Genomic DNA, 27,505 nt, shown 5'->3' on the forward strand with positions numbered 1-27,505 from the left:
ATATTTAAGAGTACTGCTGCTTTTATGTATTTTTTTCTTAAATGATTTATTTAGGGTAATATCTTAATTAGCATTATGTTGGCTCTTTACTATTTTTGACAATGTTCCTAGTATACTTGGAAAATTGTGTTCATACCTTTGGTGTAAAGCAGTGTCTTTTTTTTATTTTCCCTCATTTTTCATTTTTTCTTTCCTTTTTTGTTTTTTAATAACTGGAGTCTTTGGTTGAAAGAAAGAATACTATCTAAGGACAAAATGCTATTATTAAAAAAAAAGGTCTTCTAGGATGTATTGTGTGTAACAAATTTCTGAAGCAGTTATGCATCATAAGCAATTTTATTTCCTGTAGTGCTGTCAATAGAAACTTTTACTCTTTGAAAATTGACATGTAAGTTACAACCTTTGGTTTCTTGAATTCTGACACATAAAAACCCTTTCAAGTAAATGATGATGATTTCTGCTTTTCCCAATTGCCATTTCTAAGGCTCTCTCTTGGTTTGTTACATTCACTACATGAATACTGTGTGTTTCCCATAGAGGGAGTAGGAGTGGGAGTGAGTGGGCAAGGGAAAGAATATTGTGTTTGAATGTGTGGGTCGATGCATGTGTGTGTGTGAGCAAGTGTGTGTGTGTAGATGTGTGTGACTGAGAGTGTGTATGTGTAGATATGTATGAGTCTGTGAGTGTCTGCAGGTGTGTGTGAGTGAGCATGTGTGTGTGTTATCAAACTGAAATCCTTCTATCTGGGATCCCAAACCATTTATGCAAAAAGGATGTTTCAATTACTCTGTTGGGGCACTGCAGTAACTGTACTTAGTAAAAAAGAAATAAAAATTGAGAAAAAATGACATAATTATTTGTATCTATTGACTATTGATTTACAGCATATTTAATTATTTACAGTCTATTATAACACATCAACATAAGCCATAAACAGAATTCTCACACTGCCTTACCATAAAATACAAATTAGAAGTTAAAAATATTTAAGAAATTCGTTTTAATATTTACACACACTCAGTGAAAGTTATGGTTGCTCACATTACGTAGACTCTGTACACTTAGCAAAATGGCATGATTGCTACAGTTGAGATATTTTCCCTAACCAACATGGTGAGGTTTACTTATTTTTTTTCCTCCTCCTGGAAGGATTTTTAAAAATCATTTTCTGTTTTCTTAAGACATTTTTGTTTTTAAATGACCAATGGATAATGTTATTTGTTTCCTTGAAAAAGAGCAAGTAGACAAGCAATGCGAGAGCTAGTGAGTTTCCAATGTTCTGAGGTACAGCACTATTGTAGTGTCGGATTGTGCAATGGTTCCTAAGAACAGTAGGCATTATTTGCTGATAGAGAAATGCTCAGTACCCTGTATCACTTGTTTCAATATGTGGATTTGTGTTGCCAAGTTAAAAGCACTCATACACTGGTCGAATGAAGGAAATAAAAGATATTAGCTTATTCCTTTTGTTTTCCAATGTATGAATGCATATATATGCATGTATATTTATATGGATCTCTCTATATACATATATACATGTACACTGTTGTATGACCTGTTGTTTGTTGATTGCTTGGTTGTTTTTGTTGTTGAGGATGAAGTTAATCATAAGACTGGAACACAGTTATCTATAGAAAATGAAAATTGGGTGAGTTGCCAATTTAATGCAGGTCTGGCTTAAAATAAGCATTCATTTCTCCTTTATGCTTTCTACTGAACTTTCTCTATGTGTTGTGCTTTTTTAAGCTGACAGATATCTTTGTTGTTACTAAAGCTACAATGTAAAGTCTTTTGGTTCATAAACTATTATTATTATTATTATTATTTTATTTTATTTTTTTTTAACCAAGCACTGCTTTTGAAGAAATGAGAAGAGGAAATGTCTAGACAGCACTGCTTATCTTATGTCTTTCCCGTTAGTAAAACTGTAGTGGAAAGAACTGTAACATTCCCTATGCAAACACATGATGTTGTTGCATGAGTTTTCAGTTCTGAAAATGCATTTCATACCTACTAGCAGTCATGTACAATATGTATATATATACAGATTGAGATCAAAGATTTCATTTCGACTGTGAATTTTAGAGTCAGAATTCGCCTATGAATATCACAAAGATGAAAAAAACACCTTAATCGCTGGCTATCTGGCTGTTTTATAATTTAAAAAAACCTGTACATAAATGTATAAGCTGATAGTAATAGCATATCAGAATTGCCAAAACACACTTTTGTGGTCCCTAATTTTAACCACTGGATATCAAGCTGACTGGTCTTTGTGGACTTGTAAGATCTAACACCCTTCCCCGACCCCCTCCTCTCAAACCAATTCAACCACAGTAAACATAGTTGAAGAATAAATTCTATATCTACCATTTGTTACCTCTGGGCAAGATGAGTCAGTTGTTTCTAACTACGTGGTTATTGAATGCCAACATATGGATTCTGCTCTAGAGCATCTGTTCCAGTTTCCATCTTTTCTCCTTTTCCAGTTTCTGCTTATCACTGGGGGTAGAAATGAATCCCTGGTTATATGCTTTTGACGCTCATGCTGAGAGGTTGCTTCTCTCCACTCTGATCTAGATTACTCTGTTGACTTCTTCAGATATCAAATATTTGTTACGTGACAATACCAAGGATTTTTATGGCTTTTACAATAATTACAAATAAGAGCCCACTTCTTGACTTGGGCTCAGGGTTGTCTCTAGAAAAACCATTCCAGAATGGCATGTTGGAGTTGTGCACCTGAGTTATTAATATGCTCCTTCCTGGTATATGCTATTCAGACTAACCCCTGGTGACAAGGGGCAGGCACTTTTATTAGTGTGGTGCCCCCCGATTGCTGCCTACGTGGAAGTGTGTCCCTGGAGAAGCTTAAAGAATCTCTACTCTGAGCCCATGGGAGGAAGCTTGGATGGATTCTGCCCACAGATCATACTCAGAGGTGTTCAAGTGTATAATCAAGAAATAAGGGCCACAGTCCCTGATACAGGTGGGGAGAAAAATACCATCTAATCTTGAGCCAAATTCAGAAGGCTAAGTACTAAACTTTTTTTCCTTCTTCTTGTCAGATACTTGAAATAGAAGGACAATAGGTCCTACCCTATTCCAAGCAGCTAAATCATCAGGGGGGAAAAGCATAATATTTATCCACAGTCAGATAATAATCTTGGCTATTATGCAAAATTAGGAAATGTTACTTTGAAAAGAAGTGGTTTTTGTTTTTTAAATACATAGCAATGTCATGCTCCAAAGAGAAGTTCAATCAAATCAAACTTTACGGAAAATTAAGCAGTTCACTATTTTCTCAATGAAAAAAGCAAAATATAAACCTCACATGAATAGAAATAAAAATATATTAGCTTACTCTTCTTACTGTCCAACATATGAATGCATTTGTCTAATTGGTATAGAACGAAGTACAATGACAATTTAAAAATGGAATAAAACAATACATCGTGCCTACCTGATTATTATCAGTTAGACATTTTTCTGCAGTATCAACTGAGGTCCATATCCTTCATCAGTTAATGTGGCTTTGTTATCCTATTTTCCACTCTTATCATATTTTCCTTGACTGAGGAGATTGCAACATACACAATGAAAGCAACCTTAAAAAAATAAAACCTAATAAACCCACAAACTAGCTCTACTTGTGCACATAATCTTTGAAGTATTGTTTGCTATGAAAAATAGCAAGGTGAATTTCATTGCACATAAGGAAACAGAGTTCACTCAATCTCTCCAAAGCCTTACTTCTTCCGTCTCCTAAGAATATAATCAGAATTTCAGAAGCAAGAAAGCTGGAAAGGAACATTAATTCTTTAAATAAGTGAACAGATCCCTCTTTGGAAATACCCTATTAAAGTCAGAAATGAACTTACAGGGAAAAATGTTGCAGAGACAGCTGATGTAGTGTGAGAATAGCAACCTGTTTGCACTTTATATTCACATATTTGATAACTCTCAACCTAACCTGCATCTAAGATGATGCTAATTTGGCTAACTTTTCTCTTTTGTGGGTGTCTTTTAATTAAATAAACTATATAAGCCTCTATAGGCATGCTTTCAAAAGCTTGTGAAGTTGGAACAAAAAAATCTCTCTTTCTACCTTTGCCACTGATCACAATATGTATAAACCAGAAGCTGTGTGGATTGATAAGGGTCATGATACTTGCTTGCTTCAATTTTGTGCCAACAGTCATTTCTGGATTTCCCACTCTGCTCTGGGTTTTTAACTCTTCTTTTAACCACCTAGGGAATAGAGTTTTAGAAAAGTTTCTTTGGTCATCGTGCATGATAACGTTTAGAATTCTCCTGGGCTCTACATGCCAAAATGGAAGATGTCATAGTTGATTCCCAGTGCTTAAGCAATCTGAAACTGGCCAACTTGGCTTCCTGAATCTCTGTCTTGACTCCCCACATCTTGTTTGAACTACATGAGAACCTTCTAGAATCCAGTGGGAATTTTCATCCCAGGGCACCATTATCGCCTTAATAAGATGGGCAGAGACCATCTTCTGTAAGCATGTTCGCATGACATTGAGGATAATGTTTCCTAAGCATGGTGTCATCTCAGCAGCATGCCACCCTTAGGAAGGAAGATGGGAATATCTGGCTATGACTTCTCAGAGAAGTGACTGATAGTGCTATCGAGCCTTCTAAGAATATCTTCTAAATAATTCCCCTCCGTGTGGCTTGCACACTAAGCAGATGAAGTGGAACACTCAGACTCAGTCTTGCCAGCACGTGTACAAATCCCTTGCATTTGAACGGCAAAATCACAAGGCCCTTAGTGTACTCATTACTTAGCAGAAGCAACCCAAACGGCATGAGATGGACCACAGGATAGGCCAGCAACTAAGGTATTTTAGCATCCCTTTTGTCCTGGATTGATGTGTTTTCCAAGTCCTACGTCAGGCTGTACAACTGGTTTGAGGAGGCATCTAGTCCTTGCTTCCCGAGGGAGGCTGTGTTTTAGTTCACATAGTAGAGCCAGTAGACGATGTTGAAGAAGGAAAAAACCACCGGGAAGAATATGCGGGACCACCGGTCTATGGCATTCACGTCAGTCAAGTCGGGGATGGTGATTTTCAGCTGGGAGGCGCGTCTCCGCAGGCGGCTTTTCTTCTGTGCCACGTGTCGTTCCAGGGCATTTCGGCCAAAAGTATGCCTGGGCAGCCCGGCTTTCCGATACTGGATGTTGGCCGCATCGTAAGCCAGCATTGTGCTCCTGGGGTCTCCAAGTCCCATCACAGCCTCAGATGTGGCCATTTCATTTTTTATCTCTAGCGTGCTCAGTAAGATGTTCTCGTGGGGGTCCATCTGCAAGAGAGAAGAATCAAATGAGACAATCAAGACAATAAGCCTTTTAGATGCTCATTATTGAAGGGCATTATGATGTATAGTTAAGGTAGTACAGTTGGCAGTTGGCCCTTGAACAACATGGGTTCTAAATGTATGGGCCCTCTTATATATGTTTTTTTTTTCAATCAATACCAATACTTTTTTCAATCTGAGGTTGAGAGTCTGTAGATGTAGAGGGTCAACTGCATGCATTGATGTATATGTCATTTTATAGGGAACTTGAGCATCTTCCCATTTAGGTATCTGCAGGAGGGCCTGGAACAAATCCCCTGTAGTTACTAAGAGACAAGTTAAGTTTTGGGGGAATCCAAAGTTAGACATGGACTTTTAACTGTGCAAGGGTGGGTCCCCTAACCCCGCTGTTGTTCAAGGGTCAACTTTGTATTATCATAGTGGTTAAGAGAACTGGATTTGTGGTTACATTATCTAAAGTTGAATTGTGGTCCTGCCATCATAAGCTATGTGAATTTCAGCTTCTTCATCTATCAAACGATATGGTAATCTAACCCTAGAAGATTGCTATAATGGTGTCATGATATAATAGACTATTGCTAGTACAATTTTCACTATTTCTACTTAGGAGATACAGAGACATAGAAGGCATGATACCTTTTAAATAATTTATAGTCTTGAAAATAATACATAAAATATTAAGCTATACTAGATATAAAATACTATTAGGGGATTAATTACTAAATTTCAGCGCTCATGCTAGTAGCCTAATTACAGATGAATTCATGATAAAACTAAAACTAAAAACAGTAGGTAATATTTATTAAGCATTATTTTTGTGTAACTTCATTTAATTGATGCTTAACACCCACACTTACAAGATGTCCACCTTAAATTTGTAGCGTCGATATGAATAAGGTAAAAGAAGAATTTTGAACAATATAAATGCAGGCAACCTGTGACTTGTCAAAATGCAATAGAACTCAGAATAAGAAATTTGAAAAAAGACAGCTGGGCAGACTGTGGGTGGTGGGGTGGCGAGTGGGTGAGGGGTGAGGGACTGACTTGAGAGGGAAAGGAAGGAGGCAGGATTCGAGAAGAGAGTCAGCCAAGAGTTGGGTGTACTGAGTTGAATTCTGGGCCCACGGAGTAGAATTAAGGTGGCTGTGCTGACAGGGTGATCCTTTTCTCTCTTGGATGATTTCTTATTGGCCACGCTAAAAGTAAAGAATGAATACTGACAGCACGGTTCCCAAAGATTGAGTGATTTATAATGTTTTTTAAAGAAGGGACAATTTGTGTCTTATTTTTAAGAGGCCCAATAGCTATAGATAATAAAATCTAGCCACAACACGTTATTCTTAATAGCAGGTTATATTTATTTTGGTGGAGAATCAGGATATACCAACTTCCAGTAAAATTTTTGAAATTACAAAATAAAAGAAAAATGGCCAATGATAGGAACTGATGATATATGGAAGCAAGGAATATAACCAAACATTTAATTGGAAGATATAATGCTCTGAGCTTCATTAATTATGCAGAAGGCAAAAAGAATGTTGCTGAGATTATATATTATCAATTAGCTTTCAAATGTGGTTTAATGACCCTGCATTATAAATTCAAATCTGAACTCCTTTGAGAAATAGAGGCTATAAAACATGTGGGAACATAATAATTGAGCAATTAATCTCTGCCCACTGATCAGATATTCTCTATGTTTGGTTTATGGCAGTATTTTGCTGAGTGGAAATGTTAAACAAATATATTCTTAAGAATAATTTTAAAAGTTTATAAGATTTGGAAATTAAGCCCAATAAATGTTGAAACACTCGGTCAAGAAAAGGCTGGGTAATAGCTTTAATGATGGGTTTGATGGCCCTTCAGAGGAAAGGAATATTTAAAGTTGTCTACTGTGTACCAGTCCTTTGCAGAAAGTCTCACTGAATGCTCAAAACCATCCTTTGGAAAGAAATTTTTTTCTAGATTATAAATGAAGTCATTCACCAAATTGCCCAAAGTTCTAAATGGTAGAGCTGGAACCCAAACCTTGATCATCAGGGTCCAAAGCTTGCGGGGGAGATGACTGGGACTTTCCAAATTCAAGGAGGTGCGGCTGATGGGAACGGGAACCCTCCACCTCTTGTTACTTCAGATTGCTCTTCTTCTGTTATGCTCCGGGTTGTTAACTATTACTTTAACTACCTAAGAAATAGCCACTTGGTAAAATCTCCCTTGTCTACTATGCATGATGATATTGGGAAACTCTCCCTCCCTAAGCACCAGGATATTTGCTTTTCTGCTGGGCAACTGTTAATAAGACCATTTATGAATACATACCAGACATGACTGGGGAAAAATATAAATTGATAATAATAATCATAATAAAATAATAGGAGCAGTGGAGTATTATTAAGGGAAATTTAGTAATGTTCTAAGTTTAGAACAAATGATTCCTGACTAATTTGTATAATTTTGGTGAGTTTCTGTTTCATTCTCTATGAAATTCAAAATTTGACAGATGAGATAATTCTGAAGGTATATTTATTTTTTTCATTTACAATCCCAGTACTGGATTAGGATCACAATCTTCAAGGGAGGTATAAGACCACAAGATTTTTGCCTGGTGAATTTTCCTTATCCATCATTCCTCTGTTACCCCACACATTTTTTAAGTGACTGGTAATTATACATTGAATGGAACTAAAAGGCACACTTTTTCTTAATTAAATCTAAAAGAAATTTGATGCAGCAGGCTGAATGCTTAAATATATGTGATTTTGACCACTATTTAGTGATGTTTAAAAATCTGGATTTAAATGTCCTTCAGGTAGGCCTGTATTTTTCAGTCTAGTTCACTACAGGGACAACTTTTTTTTCCTACTTTCCATTACATCATCTCCACAGCCTGATTGGGTCATATGAATTCATGTAAGCAAGTTCTATTTTGAATACTTCTTTGCCCCCACTGTAGTGGTCAGTGTTAGGGATACACAGCAACAGGGGATAGTCCCTGTCCACGTTTGCCATCACAAGGGAACGAGGGTTCTGTGAGGTCATAGCAACAGGATGTAAGCTGGTGAAGGGAGTCAGCAAAAACTTCCCTAAATCCACCTAGATTTTCTGCATGAAGGACACCAGGGCTCAGGGTGAGCCAGGATTAGAGCCGGCTCTCACTCTGAAGTCAGTGTTCTTTCCACTCTGCTTGTGGAGGTTAGAAAGGCAGGGACCCAAAGAAGGACCAGAAAGAGCAGGCGCATCCACTCACTGGACAGCTCATGCTATTGAATATCCTCACACTGCTGATCCTGTATTAATCATGACCTTTAGAAAAACTGTATCTTCTGGGGTCCTTCAGAGAGGAAAAACCTTACTCCTCCCTTTCTGCTTCTGAGATCTACCTCTAAAAACTTTGCTATCACTAGAACAATAACCTAAAACCTCACCAAGCTCATGTGATTCACTCACTAAGCCAAGCGATTTTTTGCGGGTGTCTGAAGCAGAGTATCTTTCTCTTGTAATGACTAATAAAGTAGGGTCACGCAGGTCACTGGTCTATAATGAATGAATTCATTAATTCAATCCCTTAATAGGGAATCATTTTACTAAGGAAACCTTGAGCCATGTACTAATGTGCTCTACCCACGTGAATTTAAAAATCAAAAACCAAAACAACAACATGAGGCTGTTCATATCTGAGAGCCACCGGTGTCCACTTCATAGGGGCCTCACCCTAGAGTGAAAATATTTACTAGAAAGAGTTGAAGGTTTGAATCTGCAAACATAAATTTAAATTACTGCTTTGCCACTTAATTAGCTTCTAGCTATCCATGAATTTCTGGGGTTGATGGAAAGGATTGTTTATGAAATGCTAATAGTACTACCTCCGTCCTCATAATATGTTGTGATATTTCAAGCCCTTTACGATAGCATAATAGAAACAAACAAACAAAAAAGAGTGAAAATCATCCCAGTTCTTTTTTATTCTACTGGCGTTTCTTAAAAATGACCACCTTCTTGCAGCTACCTGGGTATTGCAACAGAGTTCACCTATATTTACATCCTAGTTCTAAACTCCACATTTGCTGACTTTTTCTCCATTTATTTTGGGGGAGGGATTTGAAAAGTCAAAGTTGGTGGCCTTCTCTTGCTCTCCTAGAATCCCCATGTTATATTGTGATTGAGTGAACGTTCGTTCATCTCTTAGAATACTGAGTGCACACTAGGTAGTTGCCGAGAGTTTTCCTTTGGAAAGAATGCTCTGGATATTCCCAGGTGGTTAACAGTTCACTGCCTTAACATTTCAAGTTACTCAGCTCACAATGTCATTTTATGGGGGAGAAGAGAAGATTTCTCACCCACACACTAGTGATAGTAAGAGGGAATTGCAGAGTTAAGATTTCTTGGATTTTTGCAGTTTCTCACTCTTCTACTAAGAAATTATCTGGGGCTTACAAATCCTGTTGTTGTAATTATTTGCCATTTATATTTGTTACTAGAGGCCCAGTGCACGAAATTCATGCACAGGTTGAGTCCCTAGTGGCTGCCAGCTACTGGCCAGGGCCTCCCTTCCCCTGGTTTGCCAGCAGGCCCCACCCCCTGGTTGAACTCCCAGTTGAACTCCCCATTGAGGGGATAATTTGCATATTAGGCTTTTATTATATTTGTTATAGTAACACTGCCATTAGCATCAGTTATTTTATCTTTATTACATACAGTGTGTACAAGCTTAAAAGTATAGTGGTCCCTCAGTGTCCAAGGGGAATTGGTTCTAGAAGCCCTTCCCCCTCAGATACCAAAATTCATGGATACTCAAGTCCTTTATATAACATGATATAGTATTTGCATATCATCTATGCACATCCTCCCTTGTACTTTAAATCATCTCTAGATTACTTATAATACCTAATACAATGTAAATGCTATGTAAGTAGTTGTTGTACTGCATTTTGTGTAGGGAATAATGACAAGGGAAAAAAGTCTTTCCATGTGCAATACAGATGCAACCATCATAGACCTAACCACATAGTACACGTCAGCATTTTAGGAAGAGCCACCTTGTGAAATAAGAGGTTCTATTTTAAACAGGCTCCAACAATACCTAAAGTCTTTACCGCTAGGCTGTGGGAACTCACAGGGTAAACCAGTAAGCATTCACCTTCTTTTCAGCAGAGGCTATATTGGGCTCTGAAGCCAAGTTAAAAGCAGACAGGGTTAAAGGCAAGGTCACTAAGCACTGTGATCGTGGGCAAGAAATTTTAACCTTTCTGAGCCTTAGTTTTTTCAACTGTCAAATTGGTATAATAGTAACTTTTGTTATTGTAGAACAAGCATATCAAACTCAAAGGCTAACACGGGCCAAATAAACAAGGCATGCAGCCCGCATGCCTCGAGTTTGTGATGCCTGTTGTAGAGGTAAGCAGGCGAAGGAACTGAACTTGTGCTATATCAGGATCAGGAGAGGGCTGGGATGGTAACCCAGTTCTCCACTTAAACTGCTGTGGATGTGGTGACAGAGGGTGACACAGCAGTTGGTCAGTCACTCTTAGGAAACATGAATGCTTCTCCTTGCTGCAGCCAGGTGGCAGGGAGCTTCCTACACATTCTAGGCTGTGTGACTCCTCTGGTTGCAGTCTCCCAGGAAAGTATCTAAAGCTGACACCTCATTATTCACATGCCTAAGAAAAGACAGTGAGTAACATTACTTCCTGATGCTTCATTCCGGGGCCTTGCTTGGTTCTTTATCCTTGTAGTGGGCAGAGGCAAGAAGTAACTCAAAATGTTGCATTCTGTTATTTGCCTACAGGACGAGTTAAAGTTTAAGAATGGAGAGTTTGCACCCATCAGTAAACTAGCTTTTCAGATTTATTTCCCGCTTCACTTACTTAGGGGGAACTCTGTCTCTCTTTCTCCAAATTAAATGCATCTATAAAGAAAGTTTCATTATCATGATAATGATAATATGAAATTACATTTCATAGATGAATTCCGGTGTGGATAAGAACAGCTATAGAGTTAATTAAGTCTTGAAGACAGGATTTTGGAATCAGCTTTAAATTCTAGCTGCTCTACTGATTAGCTGGGTGACCTGGGCAAGTTCCACAGCTTAGCCCAACCTCAGTTTCCTCATCTTTAAAATGAGGTTACATAGCCTCTTCTTCTTTACAATGAAGCTACATTATACTCAGGTTTGTTTTAGGATTAAGACAAGTTATTCAAGGAGCCTACCATCACGTCTGGCATACAATTAGGTGCATGACAGAAGGTAAGAGTTGCTATGATAGTCACTGACTTCTACAGGCAGCTGAGACTGACTCTGTACATTTTCCAGGTAGTCCCTTGCAGGGGGTGTTGTCGTTAAACCTATCCCACCCACTGCAACAACAGTAGAGACTGACCCTCTTCCAGATGTGGACCTGACATTGGCATTTCCCCTCCCCTTGCCTTGGATTGGTTCAGAGGTGGGAGGCTTAAGTCAACTCAGCCAATGAAAAGAAAGCAAAGCTTTGTTGGAGGCCTTTGGATTGAAAAACTCCCCACTTCTCCTTCTGAATATGAACGAGGAAACACAAAGCCTCATTGCTCCTGGCAGCCATCTCATCTCAGAACAAGGAACCACCGACAAGACTTTGGCTGGCTGGCTTGAGAGAGCCCCCACCCATGCCTCTGCTCTGTACAGTACAGGTGGGTGGGAAATCAGAAGGACCTCTGATTTCCTGTAATACAGTTCAAAACAGCCATTTTTAATGGTCTCAGATAAAATTCAAGCTATGACAATGATAACGTCAAGTATAATTTATACTTATAAAAATACAATTTTTCTTTTCAAAATCAATAATCTTGAGGGAAAGTTTAATGTTATCTTGCAGCAATTTTCATGAAAATGTCCTCCATCTATTTAAGTCACTTATGATTTGTCAAATGGCTTTCATATCCTTTGTCTCAGCATCAGAATGAATTAGAAAGAGCAGGCACAGACTTCCTCATCTCAGAGAAATTCTTTCCCCAAAGTTGCAGGACTTTTCAGAGGCTGACCTAGGCTCGGTGTCCTGGCTTTTTGAATGCAAATTGGACTCTGTGGCTGGTTCTGCCGATTAAAAAACTGAAGAAAGCTGTTTTAAAACAGCTTCACATGCAGTCAGTGATAAAAATGTGCAGCCAGAGAGAGAAACCTAGGTTTACACGGCAGCTTTCGTTAGTCCCAACTCTACCTCTAGCTAGCTTACATAATCCTGAGCAAACCGCTGGTATTTCTAGGTTCTAGTATCTGAACATAAAAATGAAACATCATACAAAAAATTGTTAACCATGTATGGTGGTGTATGTTAACTGGATTTATCGTGGTGACCATTTTGTAATATATACTAATATCATCATAACATTGTACAGCTGAAACTAGAATTATGTTATATTATACCTCAAGAAACCCCACAAAACTAAGGAACTAACAAAATGTTGTAAAAAAAAGTAAAAGGTAATTAAAAACAACAACAACAAAAAAGAGAGTATTTTCAAGTAAAGTTTCCTATTCTTAAGCCTGTAATAGGCATGGTGAATTGACCCCCTGGACCCAGTCAACTACAGAATTCGCGGTATAGTTAGTTGTCAAGGCAACCACTAGTCATTCCGTGTTGGTACTTGAGGTGTAACTCACCGAGGTGCTCCCTGGGTGACATCCATGTGTTCGGTGTGGAGGTCAACTCAGCAGCTTTGGCATCACCAGGGAGTTGTTACTATCTCAAGCCTCACCCTAGACCAGTGGTTCTCAACTTTCCTAATGCCGCGACCCTTTAATACAGTTCCTCATGTTGTGGTGACCCCCAACCATAAAATTATTTTCGTTGCTACTTCATAACTGTAATTTTGCTACTGTTATGAATCGTAATGTCAATATCTGATATGCAGGATGTATTTTCATTGTTACAAATTGAACATAATTAAAGCATAGTGATTAATCACAAAAACGATATGTAATTTATATATGTGTTTTCCGATGGTCTTAGGACACCCCTGTGAAAGGGTCGTTCGACCCCCAGGTTGAGAACCGCTGCCCTAGACCCACTGAATAAAGGTTCCATTGACAAGATACCTAGATAGTTTTCACACACATTCAAGGTTGTGAAGCACTGGCTTAAATGATCTCTGAGATCTTTCGATGTTTTAAAAGTCGACTGTAAAATTTTTTTTAAAAAAGGAATTTTCAATGAACATTGGGTAGCTCTCCAAGTGTGCTAAACAAAATCTCCATCCTCCATGTAATAAAGGGGTGGAGGAGTTAATTGGTCATTTCTTGTGCTCCCCTTTTGAAATGCTGAATTATTCACAACCAGGGTAACCAGCTGAACCCTCAGGGAGACTGAGCTGGAGCAGCAACCATACAATCCACCTCGGCCAGGGATCCCTTGTGCAGCTGTGGGCTGATGGCTTCTGTGCATTTAGCCAATTACACGGTGAATTACCCAAACGAGAACATGCCAAATGCACCATCCACGCTCACGGCCCAACTCTCGTTAGGAGAACTCCTGTTAATCTGACACAGCCTTGTCAAACATCTGTCCGCTCCATTTTGACACTAACTCTGAGGTCAGCAGATGGCGGGAAGGGAAAGTGACTGCACGTTACAAAGTACAGGCTGTAGGCTGAGTTAGGGAAAGAAGAACATTATGAAGTTAGGAAGACAGGAAAGGACAGCAAACCCAACTGCTGATCGGATGCTTTGCTGAAGAATAAAACATCAGCTAGATTCTGTGTAAAATGCTGAAAATCCTCTCTCTCTGACAGAAAAGAAAGATCTGGGCTTAAATTCCCAGTTGGCTCCTTGCTCCTGTTTCTGAGCTGGAATGCACCTCTTGCTGTGTGAAGCTTTTCCTAAACATGCGTCTGGAGGGAACATCTCCCTCCTCGGAAACTCAGCAGCACGTGCCATCTGTGCTGTATGCTCTTCCTTCTGATGATCTAACACTGTTTAAGAGAGTACTCCAGGGGCAGCAGACGGACAGAGCGGGACAGTGCTTCTGAACTTAGAAACAATTCCTAAGTAACAGGAAAAGGCAGAGTTCTGTCCTTGTGGTCCCTTCCATGGTAGACATCAACTTCAGGGTTACGGTTTATCTAATGCTAACTACCTGACAAGTACTGTCTACGGCCTGCCTCCTGCAATCCTCGAGACCATCTGTTGAGGGTTGAACTATAAGGCCCATTTCACAAAGGAAGCAACTGAGGCTCAGAGAGCTTTCCTGCGCTCACATGGCTGATAAGTACAGTCATGGGGCTTGAACTCCGGGTTGTCTCAAATGCAAAATCAAGTAGGACTGACTAAGCGAGCTCTGCCTGTGCTCTTAACCAGTGAGCTGGTCTCCAGGAGCAGAAATCTGGTAAATACTTGCTTAGTGATCAACCCACTGGTGATGCTCTTTCCAAATCTGCATCCCTGGTGAGAAAAGCCCGGTGTTATCCTGCAGTGGAGCTAAGTGAGGCTGAAGGACTCTCCTAGGGATGAAACCAGTGACTACAGCTCCAGGGGCCAACACTCTCAACTGCTGAACTAAAGCAACCCGATCCCGGCCGAGGAAACCTGCGATGCTGTGGGAATTAGTGTTCACTGTTGAGGGTTCCTTCCTGCAGGGCACCCGCAGGGTGGCACCTGGGGTTGGCAGGCTTGTCCTCCAGGACTGACTCAGAGATGCTCACTCCCCTGTGGCGAGTCACAGCAGGTGTCCTCAGTGGAGGAACTGGCTATGGTGCCCTGGAGGCTAATCTACCTTCCAGAAATTTCTGTAGCAGCAGTTACAAGTGTTGAGAGGCGGAGACAGCTTGTTTATTGCTAAGGGAGATTTCAAAATTATGTCTGGGTCCACTTTTATGGTTCCCCAGGCGCCCTTCGCCAAAATGAAACAAGCATCAAATATCCTGCAAACCTCTTCTCAGCAGAGGCCATAAAAAATTCCTAATTTCTCTAGGAATGTCAGGATGCTGGAGGTGCTGTGCTTGTTGTTTTACAAAATAATTTATCATTCTTGGAAAGATGGGCAATAAAAATTTAGTGCCAGCCTTTGATTCCCAAGGCTGCCCATGGAACACACAGCTTTCTTTTGGACTTTATACTTCTCGAGAGTTCAGAATCTTTGCAGTTTTCTCAGGAATCACTGTGTTCATGATACTAGGGCTGTTACTAAATTGAGTAGAAGCTGAGATTTTATCAACTGCAAAATACACCATCAACTTATTGGCAGATATTTATAAAGAAGAAAAGATATTAAATGTTTATCGTCTATGTAAGTATTATATTAACATCAGAAACATTACAAGTAGGTGAATCATTGTCTTAAAATTGAACCCTAGGACACATTTCTCCCGAGAGACTATGTTAGCAACCCACCACAAAGTGGGTTTGAACCCAGACCTGATGTCACCACATGCTGTGTGAGTGGTGATGTATTTGAAATGCTGGAATGGAACTGAGCATCCGAAGGGGCAAAGTATTGCTGTGTGCTTTGCAAAACCACAAAGAAATCAAATGAACAAAATAAACTGGTGGATAAAATAGAATCAGAGGCATGGAAACATGAAACAGACTGATGAATCTCAGAGGGAAAGGGGAGGGGGAGAGATTAACCAAAGAACTTGTACGCATATATGCATTACCTATGGACACAGACAGTAGGGTGGTGAAGGCCTGGGGTGGGGTGGGAACCGGGTGAAGGGGCTCAATGGGGGAAAAAGCAGGACATCTGTAATACTCTCAACAATAAAGATTAAAAATATAATAAAAACCACAAAGTGTGACATATAACTTTCTCTGCTGCTTACTAAGTTTGTATAGTGGTGACCTGGATATTCTGATAATAAATATATTTTCCAAATGTAATTCCTTGGTTGTGATTCTCATTCTAGGAGGTATAGCATGTTTCTGCCTGCTTGCCAGACAGGAGGCAGCAGGTCCACTGCATGGGAGGGCCTCCAAGAGAAACTGACCAGGTGGTGACCCAGGGCAGTCAGGCAGCTTCTAGGGCTGGTCCTGCAAGTGGGTCTCATGATGACTTCATGGATGATCCATTTTTTCATCTATGAAATGGGGATTATATTTACTGTCAGGACCTAAAACAGGCCGCCCAAAATATGCGTATTGGCATATTGATGATTTTGAATTAAAGTTGCTTAAGAAACAGCCTGTGCAAGAAGAAAACCCTGACCTCTCTTTCCCACAAAAAGCAGGAGATAAGCGAGTCTCCCATGTGATGGGTGCCCTGGTTACTCCTGAGGGCTGGGAGACACCTTCTCTCACAGTTGAAAGAATCCAGTTCAGAAAAGCCCATCTAAACAAGCCTTATACAACCTTCACTATTTTACTACCCAAGCCAGGACCTTGCTTAGATTCCTTCCTAATGGGTATTAACTCTCTATCCTGCCAATTTCCTCAGAAATGTATTGTTTCGTTGTCTCAAAAGTATAAAAAAGTGCTTGGTTTGATCATTTCTTTGAGTCTCAATTGATGATCTGAGATATTGTGAGTGTCCCATGTGCATGTATTAATTTTTTCCCCGTTACTCTAGGTCTCCTATAAATTTTACTTTAGCCCAGCCAGAAGAACTAAAGGAGGGTAAATGGGAGGAATTCTTCCCCTCCCCAACACTCCCTTTTATCTGGTGATCTGGGATAATTAAATGAGGTATCACAGGAAACAATGTAAAAACTATAAGTGTTACTACACCAGGGCCCAATATTATCATAATCTAATGGGCCTGTCAGCTTGGTTATTTATTGCTTACTTTACAGTTTACTATTTAATTTCTCTTCTAATATTGACAATGTAAGAAGTATACGTTTTTGGATGAGCCATTTTTAGAGTAAGAGTTGGGTCCAAAGTACTTTTAAGTGTCCTTGACCCAGGAAATTATTTGATAGTATTTCTCATTATAGACTTTTTCCCATATTTTCCAAAAGAAAACTTGTTAAAAAATTGTTCCTAATCACAGAGTAGGATATATGCTCTGTGCAAGTGTTTGTAAATTTTAAATTAATGAGCAAATTTGCGTATAGTAGAAATAAATTATAGTACGTTTAATAGATATGAGGCTATGGAACTAACACATTTCAGGAAGGATGATTCAGTAGACGTTCAATGATGCTTAAGATGACAAGACGCGTGGAGTTGTCTGATGTTAAAAAGATGGCTTATGAAGTGTCAGAGCTGAGCCTTGAATCTTGAGTCTCCTGAGTTTCAATCTACTGCACTGAGTTAGAGAGTATTAGTTTTCCATGGGGACTATACCTGCAGGGAGCCATGCGCAGTGTTGTTATAGGGATGTCCCAGCTTGGAAAAGAATATGGGGTCTCTGTCCAACTGTGTCACTGGAATCTTGTCTCTGGTGACAACTTCAGTACGAAAGCTGAACAGCATGGGCTTGACTGCTCCCAGGGAAGAGCAGTTACTGTCAGTCCAGATCACCCCTTCTTCCTGCCCCCTAACTTCCTCCTTCCCTCCTCCTACCTTCTTTCAGACAATAATAATTATAAGAATCTCTATAATAAAACCCTAATATGCAAATCGACCCAATGGCAGAATGACCGGTAGAACAACTGGTTGCTATGATGCGCACTGACCACCAAGGTCGCTATCACCCTCAATGCAGGAGCTGCCCGCAGGCCCCGACCAGCGGCGGTGGCAGGGGCCGGGGCCGGCAAGCAGGCAGTGCCAAGTCACCAGCCAAGGTGGGTGCCAGCGGTGCCCCACCCCCCAATCGCCCCACAGGTTTCCCTGCAGAGGGAGGCAACTGGTGGCAGTGGTGGGAGGCAGGGCCGGCCGAGTGGGCTGCACCAGGCCAACCAAGGCAGGTGCGAGCAGGAGCCCCAATCATCCCGCAGGTCATCCCACAGATCAGTCCTGATCACTGGCCAGGCCTAGGGACCCTACCCACGCACAGATTTCATGTACTGGGACTCTAGTATAATATAAGCAATAACTATTAGAAATGAGCATGAGCATCGGCCCGAACCAATATGCTCAATTAATATTTGACAAAGGAGGCAAGAACATACAATGGAGCCAAGATAGTCTCTTCAATAAGTGGTGTTGGGAAAATTGGACAGATATATGCAAGAAAATGAAACTAGACCACCAACTTACACCATACACAAAAATAAACTCAAAATGGATAAAGGACTTAAATGTATGACAGGAAACCATAAAAATTCTGGAAGAATCCAAAGGCAACAAAATCTCAGACATATGCCGAAGCAATTTCTTCACTGATACAGCTCCTAGGGCACTTGAAACAAAAGAGAAAATGAACAAATGGGAGTACATCAAAATAAAAAGCTTCTGCACAGCAAAAGAAACCATCAACAAAACAACGAGAAAACCCACTGTGTGGGAAAACATATTTGCCAATGTCATATCTGATAAGGGCCTAATCTCCAAAATTTATAGGGAACTCATACAACTTAACAAAAGGAAGATAAACAATCCAATCAAAAAATGGGCAAAGGACCTAAATAGACACCTTTCAAAAGAGGACATTCAGAAAGCCAAGAGACATATGAAAACATGCTCAAAGTCACTAATCATCCGAGAGATGCAAATCAAAACAACAATGAGGTACCATCTCACACCTGTCAGACTGGCTATCATCAACAAATCAACAAACGACAAGTGCTGGAGAGGATGTGGAGAAAAAGGAACACTTGTGCACTGCTGGTGGGAATGCAGACTGGTGCAGCCACTATGGAAGACAGTATGGAGTTTCCTCAAAAAACTGAAAATGGAACTCCCATTTGACCCTGTGATCCCACTTCTAGGAATATATCCCAAGAAACCAGAAACACCAATCAGAAAGGATATATGCACCCCTATGTTCATAGCAGCACAATTCACCAAAGCTAAGATCTGGAAACAGCCTAAGTGCCCATCAGTAGATGAATGGACTAGAAAACTGTGGTACATCTACACGATGGAATACTATGCTGCTCTAAAAAGGAAGGAACTCTTACCATTTGCAACGGCATGGATGGAACTGGAGAACATTATGCTAAGTGAAATAAGCCAGTCAATGAAGGAAAAATACCACATGATCTCACTCATTCATGGATAATAGAGACCATTATAAACTTTTGAACAATAATAGATACAGAGGCAGAGCTGCCTCAAACAGATTGTCAAACTGCAGTGGGAAGGCCAGGGAGGTTTGGGGGGCAGGAGGTAGGGGGGTAAGAGATCAATCAAAGGACTTGTATGCATGCATATAAGCATAACCAATGGACATAAGACACTGGGGGATAGGGGAGGCTAGGGGACTGTCTAGGGTGGGGGGAAAAATGGACACATATGTAATACCCTTTGTAATAATTTAAGCAATAAAAAAAAAGAAAAAAAAAAAGAAATGAGCCTGAGCTATTTATATGTAATTATCTTGGGTTATTCTAGTTCAGTGATACATGAAGAAATGGGAAAAGTAAGACATGTTTGTGTGTGGTTTGTATGTGTAAGAGTGTGGAAAGTATAGTGAGATATAGTAAGTGTGTGTGAGAGAGAGAGAGAGAGAGAGAGAGAGAGAGAGAGAGAGAGAGGTCACTAGAAAATCAGGTGAGAATATGTATACACATACCAGTTTCTTAAATCTTAAACTTTACATAATATATACTCATCTTAACAGTTCAAACACTACAGAAAAATGTGAAGTAAAAAACTGAAGTGCTTCTACCATCCCATTCTCCTATACTGGGAACACAGGTTTTAAAAAGTAGTGCAATAATGCTCGTACTACTGGTTTTACCCTTGGAAAAATATAAAGTTGACCGTTATCTTGCACCAACATATTGGTGTTTCAAGATGGATTAAATAGAAAGCATGAAACAATAAATTGGGTATACAAAGAACAACTTTCAGAAAAATTTAGAAGACCATATGCTTATCTTGGAGTTTCAAGAGGAATTTTTATCCATTTCAGAAGACACAAATTACAAAAGCATGAACAACTAGACAATATAAAAATAAAAACTTGTATGACATAAGTGATAGCTTAGAAAATTGTCTGCAATGCACATGCGAACAAAGGGTTCATATGTCTATTATACTTACAACTCTTGAAACTGACAACAAAGAAAATGGGATAAAAATAAGAATAGGCAATTCAAAGGGAAGTCAAATCCAATAGCATATGAAAAGATACTCTATTGTTTAAGAAATGTGAGAAATACAAGCAAAAATAACATTATAAACATCATAGATTGCAAAAAGGAATCAATACTGCTGAAGGGAAAGTGCGAGAGAGAAGCTGATCATATAGATGTATAAATAGATGTAATAGATGTATCAAAATAATTACCAGATAGCATTGGTGTCTCTTTCTTCAGGGAAAGGTAGGATTTACATGGCTTTCACTTTTTTATATTTTTTAATATGTAAATAAAAATAACCCTGTGCTTTAAAGATGTAACTGGAAAGGACGCATTCCCCCACTCCCTCCAATTAGGCTAATTGTGGAAAGAAAAGTTTTACCTGTTGAGAATGGTAAGGAAAAAGAAATATACAAATCAAATCCCTTTATAAGGTTAAATATATTATTACTCTCTTCTGAAATGACATTGTGATTATACTGTTATTTGCTTTTAGTATTCTCTGGATTCAACTTGGTAGATTTATTTAAGGATTTTTTTTTTCCTTCCGTGATATTTGTTAGTGAAGTGAACCCAGTTTCCGTCATGTACTTTTGTTCTTTTACATTTGGCTTTGGCATCTTTTTTATATTATGCTACTTTCCAGAATCATTTGGAAGTTTTCCTATTTCTGCTACAATCTGCAAGAATTAAAATACCACTGGAAGTATTTGCTTTTTACTGCTGGACTTGATTTATTGGTGAAACCTTCTAGGCCAGCGATTTACAATCTCATGGCACACATAAACCAATTACTAAAATTCTGTGGCACACCAAAAATTATCTTTTTGCTGATCTGACAAAAAATAGGTATAATTTTGATTTATTCACACCAGACAGCTATTGTTGTGTTGGCTGTTGGTGTTTTTTTTATTTGACACTCCAGGGAAAAAGAAGTCAGTGCCCCTGACTAAGTAGTAAGGTATTGTATGTTTTAAAAATTCTTGGGGCACATCAATGTGCAGTGGCACACCCATCAAAAATCGTCCATATGGCCTTTTCATGAGGGTGTTAACATTTTTCTGTTTTTTTTTAGTTTTATCTTTGGTAATTGGTCTGTTTTTATTTTTTTTCCTATGGTCATTTTTGGTAATTTATATTTTCTTTTCTTTTTTTAAAAATATATTTTATTGATTTTCCACAGAGAAGAAGGGAGAGGGATAGAGAGTTAGAAACATCGATGAGAGACATTGATCAGCTGCCTCCCGCACGCCCCCCAGTGGGGATGTGCCCGCAACCAAGGCACATGCCCTTCACCGGAATCGAACCTGGGACCCTTCAGTCCTCAGGCCGACGCTCTATCTACTGAGCCAAACCGGTTTGGCGTAATTTATATTTTCAAAGAATGTCATGTATTTTATCCACATTTACTAAGATCCCCGCATCATTTTCTTTTAATGTCACCTTCCTATATAATAATAATTATTATTTTACACTTTTTTACTTTGGTGTATCCATATTGGCTCCCTCTTTGTTACTTTAATAAGTTTTTTTCTTGATCATTTATTTCCCTATTTTACTCAGCTTTCTTTGTAAAGAACTGATATATTTCTACATTATTTTGTTTTGATTTTCTCATTTGATATTAATACTTTCTTCTGCTTTTAGATATTTGGTTGCTCATTTTTAAACTTTTTGAATTATGCATTTAATTCATTTAAAAAATTATTTGCTACAAAGGTATTTGAAGCTACAGCTTTCTCACTGTTAACTATTTCAACCACATTCCTTAGAATTATTTAACATTTTAAATTGCTATTATTTTCTAAATGTTCTTCAATTTAATTTTTATTGTATCTTTGACACATAAGTTGTATAAGAATGAGTTTATAAATTAAAAAACTTTATTCAATATACTACTTACCTAATGTTTCTGTCATTTTATCTTTTTTATTTCTTATCATTTTGATTTATTTAGAGGCTATTTTAATGTGAAGTTTATTAATTACCTATGACTTATTAATTAATATATTTATTTTGGATTGCAATTTTTATAAAATACTAGAGGCCTGGTGCACAAAAATTTGTGCCCTTGGGGGGGAGAGGGGGGGTCCCTCAGCCAGGCCTGTGCCCTCTTGCAGTCTGGGACCCCTCGGGAGATAACGACCTGCTGGCTTAGGCCTGCTCCCAGGTGGCAGAGGGCAGGCCCAATCCCTATGTGCAGCCCCTGGTCGGGCTCAGAGCAGGGCCAATTGGGGAGTTGGGGCGCCGTCCCCTGTCATGCACAGAGCAGGGCGGATCAGGAGGTTGTGGCGCCACCCTCAGTCACACTCAGGGTAGGGCTGATTGGGGGGTTGGGGCACCGCCCCGTCACACTCAAGGCAGGGTTGATGGGGAGGTTGCGGTGCCACCCCCTGTCACGCACAGAGCAGGGCCCATCAGGGGCGTTGAGGCTCCATACCCTGTCATGCACAGAGCAGGGCCAATCAGGGGGTTGGGGCACTGCCCCCTGTCACGCACAGAGCAGGGCCTATCAGGGGGGTTGGGGCTCCGTACCCTGTCATGCACAGAGCAGGGTCAATCAAGGGGTTGGGGAGCTCCCCCCTGTCATGCACAGAGCAGGGCCGATCAGGGGGTTGAGGAGCTCCCCCTGTCACTCACAGAGTAGGGTCAATAGGGGAGTTGGGGCGCCGCCACCGTCACACTCAGGGCAGGGCCGATGGGGAGGTTATGGCTCTATCCCATCACACACAGAGCAGGGCCGATCAGGGGGTTGGGGCAGCGCACCCTGTCACACACAGAGCAGGGCTGATCAGGGGGTTGAGGCGCCGCACCCTGTCACACACAGAGCTGCAGGGTGATCAGGGGGTTGGGGAGCTCCCCCCTATCAGGCACAGAGCATGGCTGATCAGGCGGTTGGGGCGCCTTCCCCTGTCATGAACAGAGCAGGGCAGATAGGGAGGTTGTGGCCCCGCCCCATGTCACACACAGAGCCGCAGGGCGATCAGGGGGTTTGGGCGCTGCCCCCTGTCACGCTGATCCCGGTGCTGGGAGGCATATTACCTTTTTACTATATAGGATAGAGGCCTGGTGCATGGGTGGGGCTGGCTGGTTTGCCCTGAAGGGTGTCCTGGATCAGGGTGGGGGTCCCCACTGGGGTGCCTGGCCAGCCTGGGTGAGGGGATGATGGCTGTTTTCAGCTGGTCACACACCCTTCAGGGTGGGGGTCCCTACTGGGGTGCCTGGCCAGTCTGGGTGAGGGGCTGAGGGCTATTTTCAGGCCGACTGAAGCTCCCAACTGCTCCTTTTTTTCTTTTTCTTTTTATTCTGGGCTAGCTTTAGCTCTGGCTCCAGCTCTGAGGCTTCTGCTGCTGAAAGAAGGTATCTGGTTTGTTTCGGTTCTATAATCGAAACAATGTATAACTCCAGCTCTGAGATCCTGGGCGGATGAAAGCAGGCTTCTGGGGTTTTGTTTAGCTTCTATATTTGTTACAATGTTTCTTAAACTGCAAGCTCAGAGGCCGGCAAAGCAGGCAGGGAACGTTGGTTTCCTCCGTCACTGAAGCAAGCAAGCCTCATGTTAGTTTCAAGCTGCCTGGCTGCCGGCCGCCATCTTGGCTGGCAGTTAATTTGCATATTGCCCTAATTAGCCAATGGGAAGGGTAGCGGTCGTACGCCAATTACCATGTTTCTCTTTTATTAGATAGGATATCTGTATTAATATTTTTTTTCTTCAATTCATCTTTATAGAGTAATAATGTTCAATCCTCAATCTTCTTTGGATATGACTTGACTTAGAATATTTTCCAATACCTTTACTTTAGAAGTATCCTATCTAACAATAGACAAAGATGCAAATTGGCCGTACCTTGGCTACACCCAACATTGGCTAATCAGAGCGATATGCAAATTAACTTCCAAATATGGCGGCTAATTTGCATATACCGGCTGGGAGCGAAGATTGAAGACACCATAGAAGGAAGCCAAGCAACAGAGGCGAGGTAGCGGAGATGGGCGGGGGAGAAGCGGCAGAGACAGGTGGGGTAGGAGTGGCAGAGACGGGCGGGGTAGGAGCGGAAGAGAAGGGTGGGGTAGGAGCAGCAGAGATGGGCAGGGCAGGAACGGCAGAGATGGAATCGAAGTCCTATTCTTGCAGGAATCTTCCTGCAATGGGCCTCTAGTTTCTAATAAATAGCATTTGTGGGGGTTAGTTGCTTGATTCAGCTATAAAATATTATTTTGATAGGTGAGTTGATAATTTGCTCTAATTATAACAGTTAAAACAAGCTTGGTCTTAAATCTTAATTTCTGCTCAAACTTTGCTTTTAAGATGTCTTTATCCTTATTTCTGATGTCTAGCTTTAGCTACAGTATCTGCATCTTTCTTTACTTCTTTTTTTTATTGTCAAAGGTTTTTATAAGATGAATTGTCAGGTTTTTGTTCTTCTACCATAATGGTCCTCAGTCTTCCATGCTTCAGTGTCTACCACAGAGACCTGAGAGAATAAAAGGGAGCTCCCTCAGCTTCCCAACGAAAAGTTTTAGTTTATAATGTCTCAGGTAGAACCAACAGTTTACACTAGCCTCCCAGGTGACCCCGGTGTAGGCAGTCTATGGTAGACCCAGTGAGAAATACTGTCATAGTAGTTATCCATGTCAATTTACAACATATCCTTCATCTTCAACCTTTTGATTCACAAGCTCTAAAAATGAAAAAGTAAATAGTAAGTCCTTGTTATAAATTAGCAAACAAACACTTTCTCCCTTCTCAACAACACTCAACCTGATCTTTTTTACATATCTTTAGTATCTAATTTTAAAAAATATTTCAATTATTTTTTATTCTGTAACTTTAACTTCTGGAATTGTATAGCTTCAGTTTTGGATGCCACCCTTAGTTCTAAATGCTAGCATACTGCCTTTTCCTATTTTAAAGTTCCTCATATTGACTATCTTTTATTAGGGGCTAGACCCTTTTTTTAACTATTATTTTATTTTTTAAAATAAGCACTCATGGATGCTATGTTCCCTAATGACTTGGACTTGAATGTTGAGGATAAGACTGTCTTTCTTTTGTCTTTATATGTCAATAATAATATTCTTAGGTTATATTTTCTTCCCTCCAGAACCCTGCCACATTTTCCGTTGTCTTACAAAATTTAATATTGCTATGGGGTAGTTTGAGACCTAAAAAGGTTTGAGACCTTTTTTCTTCCTTGTAACTCATTCACTTTTTCTGAATGGAAGGTTAGCAATTTCAGAAGAATATAACAAGGAGGGAGTGAGATTGTCTAATTTTTAATCTTGGAATACAGTATATCCTTTTGGCCTACTGATTAATTTCGTTACAGATATGTATAAATATATAATATATAGCATAGACATTAAGAGTGTAGCCTCTAGTCATATTTTCTGTTCAACCATTTCCTAGCTGTCTAACCTTAAGTTAATTACACTCTCTGGGTGTCAGTTAATCATTTGTGAAATTATAATAATATATGGCAATACTAGGGACTTATGACATAATATTTGTAAAATGTCTAAGCACAGAGAAGGCATTCAAGAATTACATATTAGTATAATTATTATAATTAGTTATTGATGTCAGATATAAATACAGTCATGTGCCACAAAATGATTTTTCAGTCAACAGTGGCCCACATTTTATAATCCCATAGATCAGCGGTTTTCAACCAGTGTGCCACAAGAATTTTTAAAATATGCAACACAAGGGCACTGACCTATTTTTTTTATTAAATGTGTTTTTATTGATTTAGAGAGAGGAAGGGAGAGAGAGAAGAGATAGAAACATTGATGATGAGGGAAAATCATCGATTGGCTGCCTCCTGAACCCACGACCCAAGCATGTGCACTGACCAGGAATCCAACCGTGACCTCCTGGTTCATAGGCTGACTCTCAACCACTGACCCACATGGGCTGGGCAAGGGCAGTGACCTCTTTTTCTTTAGAATGTAAAATAAAAAATGAAAACAGCCAACACGACAATAGTTGTCCAGTGTGAATGAATCAAAATTATACTTTTTTTTGGTCAGTTGGACAAAATATATATTTTTGGGTATGGTGCAGAATTTTACTATTTAAGTTTGTGTGCACCATGAGATAAAAAAGGTTGGAAATTCCTTCCATGGATTATAATAAAGTTACAGCCATTTCTATGTCTTAGGGCAACACATTACTCATGTTTGTGGTGATGCTGGTGTAAACAAACCTACTGCACTGCCAATCACATAAAAGTATAGCACGTACAGTCATGCATGGTGCCTAATGCTTATGCAATAATAATAAACGCCTACAGTACTGGTTTGTGTATTCACTATAGTATATTTTTTGTTACTATTTTAGAGTGCACTCTTTCTACTTATTAAAAAAGCAGCTTGCTGCAAAATAGTAGGCTGTGTTATGCAAGCAGCAGCCTCACGTATCTCCTCCTGTTTACTGTGTCTCTTGATTGCATCATTATCTCTTGTGCTTGATTTAATCTTGTGCTTTTTTTTTTGTACAGTAACATGCTGTACAGCTTGTAGCCTAGGGGCAATAGGCTCTGCTCTATAGCCTGGTGTGGAGGAGGCTGAGCCAACTAGGCTTGTGTAAGTGCATGAGGTTCGTGCAGTGACGAAATCACTGAATGATGCATTTCTCAGAACATACCCCATTGGTAAGGGGCACATGGCTGTATTTTTTCTATTCCATTTTTCCACCTTCACTTCATTGACATCATGGTTCTGCATGTTTAAACCACCGTCCTGTCCTATATATTTACTGTGTTTACTCTAAGAGGTTTATATCTCTACATCTCTATTCCTCTGCATTTGGCATTTTTTTTCTATAGCTGGAACTTTGTGTTAACGCCTTGATGTTTGCCATACTGATTCTCTTTCTTACTATTTTAGATTTAGTTATTAGTTTCTATGAAGACTGTTTTGCTTTCATTTTGCCTCCTTAATTACCTTTTGTTTATCATCTCATCCTTAATCTTTTGTTTTATATTCTCTTTCAATTTTTGGTAAAAATAAAAAAAACACATTTATTATGAAAACATTTAATTTATCAAAAAGTAATTTTTCCCCCAATAAA

At 39.8% G+C, this 27,505-nt stretch overlaps 1 protein-coding gene across 2 annotated transcripts in view; it reads right to left on the reverse strand.

Annotated features, from left to right (window-relative positions):
• Window positions 1-1,849: 1,849 nt before the first annotated feature.
• The window catches only part of GABRB2 (gamma-aminobutyric acid type A receptor subunit beta2), a 197,583-nt gene continuing 171,927 nt past the window's right edge, over window positions 1,850-27,505 (reverse strand). For both annotated transcript variants that reach the window (XM_081090866.1, XM_081090865.1), the window contains one exon: window positions 1,850-5,322. In XM_081090866.1, the coding sequence (XP_080946992.1) occupies window positions 4,975-5,322 (348 nt within the window). In that variant the 3' untranslated portion in view covers window positions 1,850-4,974. The remainder of the gene's footprint in view (window positions 5,323-27,505) is intronic.

Source organism: Myotis nattereri (genome assembly GCF_964212035.1).
Source record: "Myotis nattereri genome assembly, chromosome: 5".
Taxonomy (NCBI): domain Eukaryota; kingdom Metazoa; phylum Chordata; class Mammalia; order Chiroptera; family Vespertilionidae; genus Myotis; species Myotis nattereri.